The 4682-nt window shown below is 30.6% G+C and overlaps 1 protein-coding gene across 2 annotated transcripts; it reads left to right on the top strand.

Annotated features, from left to right (window-relative positions):
• The first annotated feature begins 1298 nt into the window (after positions 1 to 1298).
• On the top strand, positions 1299 to 3714 carry LOC120772127. 2 transcript variants are annotated; one of them, XM_040100542.1, is made up of 6 exons: positions 1299 to 1651; positions 1803 to 2153; positions 2222 to 2357; positions 2437 to 2603; positions 2661 to 2826; positions 2892 to 3714. In XM_040100542.1, exons 1-6 carry the CDS (start codon positions 1412 to 1414, stop codon positions 3332 to 3334), a joined length of 1503 nt encoding a protein of 500 aa, XP_039956476.1. In that variant the 5' UTR covers positions 1299 to 1411; the 3' UTR covers positions 3335 to 3714. The 2 variants fall into 2 exon arrangements, with proteins under 2 accessions (XP_039956476.1, XP_039956477.1); XM_040100543.1 differs by lacking the exon at positions 2892 to 3714 and having other exon boundaries at positions 2692 to 2790.
• Positions 3715 to 4682: the final 968 nt, after the last annotated feature.

Raw genomic sequence — 4682 nt, 5'->3', positions numbered from 1 at the left:
CACATGGGCGCCTAAAAGTAGGTTACGCTACTGATACCATGGCTGCTGACTTATGGAATTTCTTGCTGCAAGCGGTAAAGCCACGATAGAAAGCGAATTGTGTTGTGCAAAATGTTTGTATAATTTAATAATGTTGCGAGCTTTTATTGTTGTTGCCAGAGTGCTGTAATTTCCTTGCATTTTCAATAGAATGTTTACAGTAGTTAAAGTAACTTATGAGTACATTAATTATGTGCTTGCATAAATTCAGTGTATATTCCTGCAAAATAAAACTAAACAAATGGAACGACAAAGAATGAAAAGTTAACAAAATTTGCATTAACATTTGTCACCCTGCTCTTGGCTGATACTTTGGTTACTTTTTTAATATTTCTGACTAAGTTAGTCTATGTAGGGGAATTTAAACTATGTTTGCAGCATACATTTTTTAAATTTGCTTTAGATTTATTTTCACTTAACGCACTTAAGTAAATTTAGGTAGGAAAGAAAATTTAACTCCATTGAGTATACAGTTATTTAATTAAGCTCGAAGGTCTTGTGTTTGCAAAATATGATATTTCGATATTGGCCTTGGGCCATTTCATCCATCCATAAATCAGCACCAACCTCAAACGCTGTGTTTTTACAAAAATTTGGACTGAAAACATTTTAATACCTCTATAGTACCATCAGATTAAAAACATGTACTATTTAAAGTTCACCCGAGTCTTCGAAAGTACATAGAAGTACAAATATCAGGAGAAACTCTCTTTCTATTTTCAAAGCTGTGGAGGAGATACTAGAGGATGAGATAAGTACTAATTCACTCCATTAGCACATTTAATATTTTTAGTGCTGAAGATTTCAATTGAAAAACAAATACAACACAGAGCCAAAAACTTCACCTATAATCAATAAGATTGACTTCTAAAAAAGCTTTTCGGGCAAGGAGAGCTAGGGGGGAAAAAATTGAAGAAAATTTTACTAGAAAGTCTTCTTAATTTTAGCCTATATTTCTTCTAAAATATCTTGAAAAGGAAACCGGCTGAAAATAAAAAGATAACTTCTTATTTTTTAATTTGTTTTTGTAATTTTGTCAAAAAATTCAATTGTAAGAAGAAATCTACTTGTTTTTATGAGAAAACTATTAAACAGCAAATCAATAAGGACATCCACTTATTTTTACTAGAACCTTATTAAATTGATTAAAACGAAAAACCTTTTATTTTTAAAAGAGTTCTTATTAATTTAAAATTTGCTATTAACGTCTCAAAATGCTTACATACATACATACATATTAATGTTTGTATATTGCATCAGCCAATTTAGAAAAATTTTACTTGGCGACAGTGATATTCTTTTTATCCCGTTGCTTTGTTGTGCGTGCCTTTTTATCCCGTTACTTTTTTGTGAAGTTGCATATAACATGTAAATGGCACATGCCACATTTCAGTTGCTCTTGTGTTGTATTGCTTGCTGGTTGTGTTCCAAAAATTATTATACGGATATTATATTCAAAATGTGCGATATTCATGAGGAATTCTTGGAATTATTAATGTCTTGGGAGAGACAAATTGACGACGTTGACGCTTTTTTCGATAGATGTGACGCAAAATATTTCGGAGAACGCATAAAATTTAAAGCCGGTTTGAGGGAGTGGCGAACAAAAAAGGTAAGATGATTCTTTTATTTTTAAATTATCAATTCAGTTCGGCTAGGAAAAAAATCAGTTAGTACTTACTTTTATAGTAAAATTTAAAGAACTACACACTCAGTCATTCACTCGCAAACTCACTGAATTATAACTTATTTCTGTTTTTAAGGGTATTCCATTTATTTGTGACCAGGAGACACAAACTGCAAACACCAAAGTCTTAGATTGGCTGAAAAAAATATCCAGTGATTTGGCTTCCGTCAAATCGGGAGAATGTAGTATGCTACCTTGTTCGCCTCAAACGAAGAATTTCAATCTACGCGAGCTTTTAAAAACGTCAGTAAAGGGACAACTTGCTTTAAGTTATCAAGAAAGGCACGGCTACTTGGACAGTAGAAACCAAAAAAATATAACACATTGCATCGTTGACAACTACATTGGTTTAGGACGCAAAATGCAATACTCAGATATGAGGGAATGGGCGAATGAAATTGTTGCGGTATTTCCTAAAGAAAAGAAGGTAATTGCACGTATACGATTACAACTACTAAAAACTTACAAAAATTTTTTGTTACTCTTATATATTAGGAATTTTACTTTTGGGAAAGAAAAATGGGAAAAAAGAATCCGAGTGGTAAATTGTTCTCGCGTTGGGCTAATGTCATAAAGCTGGAAAGCAAAGCCAATTCTGCTACTCAGGAAGCTCATGAAGATGTTTTTGACGGTATGCAATACTTTTTACCCCTACTTTATAAAATAATTTGTTGTTTTAACAATATTTAATTGAACTTTTTGCACTGCAGACAACGTTTTGGAAAAAAAGTGTTGGTTGGCACATAACTGCACACCTTGGGAAAAAGTTAAAAAGTTTTGGGTAGATACATGCACGCTTAGAAATAAATGTAAGGGATCTCTGTCGGATTTGCTAGCAGACTGGCCGCGCTACAATGATTTTAACGGTTACGAATTGGTAAGAAAAAAGCACAAAGTATTTATTTTCAAATAAACATTTATTCAATTATAACAGGTTGATATTGATTTTAATGCCATGCATCCAGATATTGGAAACGAGCTGTTCTTAAAACTTGACAAGTTTTATAAAGTAATCCTTCCTATCTTAAATGCGGAAGTAAAAGACCAAGCCAGCCGAGAGTTAATACTTTCGAAACTCCTTTACAAAGATTTATCAAATGGTAAGAAAACATGAAAACTATACAATATTAAAATATTAATATATTGAATTAATTTATAATTTCAGATTCTAAATATTGCATTGTGTTGTTACTGCTCCACGCGGTTCTTCAACCACAGCGTCACAGTAAAACCCACAAACCAACGATTGGTGACGCTCAATCAGAGTTTATAACACTAGCAACTACACCAAATGATATATTACCAAAGATTTCGTCCAAAATTGAGCAATACGCGATTAAAAAACAGCAATTGCAGCCTCACATCATTGCAGTAGGTGAGGACTATACAAGTATATCAGAATTCTTTATATTTTGCGACGGGCTTAAGTGGAAGTGCCCGACTTTAATGAAATGCGTCGACTGTATTATAAAGTTAAGTTATGTATTCCAAATTGAGTATTCCCATAATAGCAAGCAAGTTTGGGTATTTTTAGAACAATACTTTTTTGGGCTTAAGTCTGAAGATTTTCCTTCAGTTTCAAATTTACTCAGCAAGTTAGATAACTAATTTTTTATTTTCTTTCTTTTCTTTTTAATTGTTAAAAATGTCCAAATTTGCTTGCTATTTATGTCACAAACCCCACTTAACTTCATATTTACTTATAAATCATTTAAGAGAAGATCATGGGCTTCAGTCCATAGCAAAATATGTTTGCAATCAAATATTTCACAATGTGTATAGATTCCGAAAACACTTAGAAAAGCATAAAACTGTGAGTTTTTCCTCGGTAAATCATGATTTAGGTCAATCTTTAGTTTCACAAGAGCCACTTACACAATTACAGTATGTGATTTCTTAATAAGCGAAAATAATATAAGTATTGTAGTGAAAAGTCATAGTTGTCTAAGATTTTCTGAGAGATTCCAATCATATTTGGTTGGCAGTGAAAAACATAATTACACTCTTATCAAATTTAATTATTTAGATGGTCCGCCAATAGATTTTTATGTTTTAAATAATGGTCTTAAAGTTATAAGAGCTAAAAAATATTGGTAAAAATACCTTTAATTTTCTATTAATGTTATAAGAATTATAAGTTTTTCAAATATTTATGTTATAAAAATTACAAGGAAATATGTAAAGTCAATTTTAATTATAATACATATACGTAAGTATTTAAACTAGCTATAGCTATGCTAATGCTGAATTAATAAATAAAAAAAAACAGTTTAAAAAAAAAACTGGTGTTATATTTATTTTCAGAAAGTATTAATTTCAATTTAGGAGAAAATAATATCAAATTGATAAGATCATCGGCTTGTTAAAATTAAGATGATGTTCCAATTATAATTAAGACTCCCATCTTATTTATGTTAAGGAGAGTTTCTGTTTAATTTTACAGGTTATCTACTTGATTTTATTAAGAAGCGTTTCCTCTTAATTCTAAGGGTCACCTTATTAATTATATTGAAAAGTTTTCACCTTAGTTTTATAGGTTATCTATTACATTTAACTGAAAAGGATTTCATCTAAATTCTACCCGTCATCTGCTAAATTATATTGAAAAGGTGTTCACCTAAGTTTAATGTTTTATCTTCACATTTTTATTAAAAGGAGATATCCAGTAATAATAAGATGGGCATCTTATTGGAGAGAAAATGAAAGGAAATCTTCTAAACTTTGTTCTATTTTACAGGGCATTTTAGGTGGCCATTTCGCTCTGTGAAGGCAACACATGTTCTCGCTATTACTCAATAATTGCTGGTAGCGACTTAAGTTTTCGAAATTATTTCTCTTCTGTCGTGAATTAGTATATTGCGAACTTTTAGTTTTAATAAACAATTTTCAATAATAAAAAATGAAAAGCACATTTTTAATAATAAATGAAAAATTGGATTTTTGATTTTCAAATTAT

This window comes from Bactrocera tryoni, chromosome 3 (genome assembly GCF_016617805.1).
Source record: "Bactrocera tryoni isolate S06 chromosome 3, CSIRO_BtryS06_freeze2, whole genome shotgun sequence".
Lineage (NCBI taxonomy): Eukaryota > Metazoa > Arthropoda > Insecta > Diptera > Tephritidae > Bactrocera > Bactrocera tryoni.
Note: the sequence above shows the minus strand (reverse complement) of the source record. Positions and strands in the feature narration are given on the sequence as shown.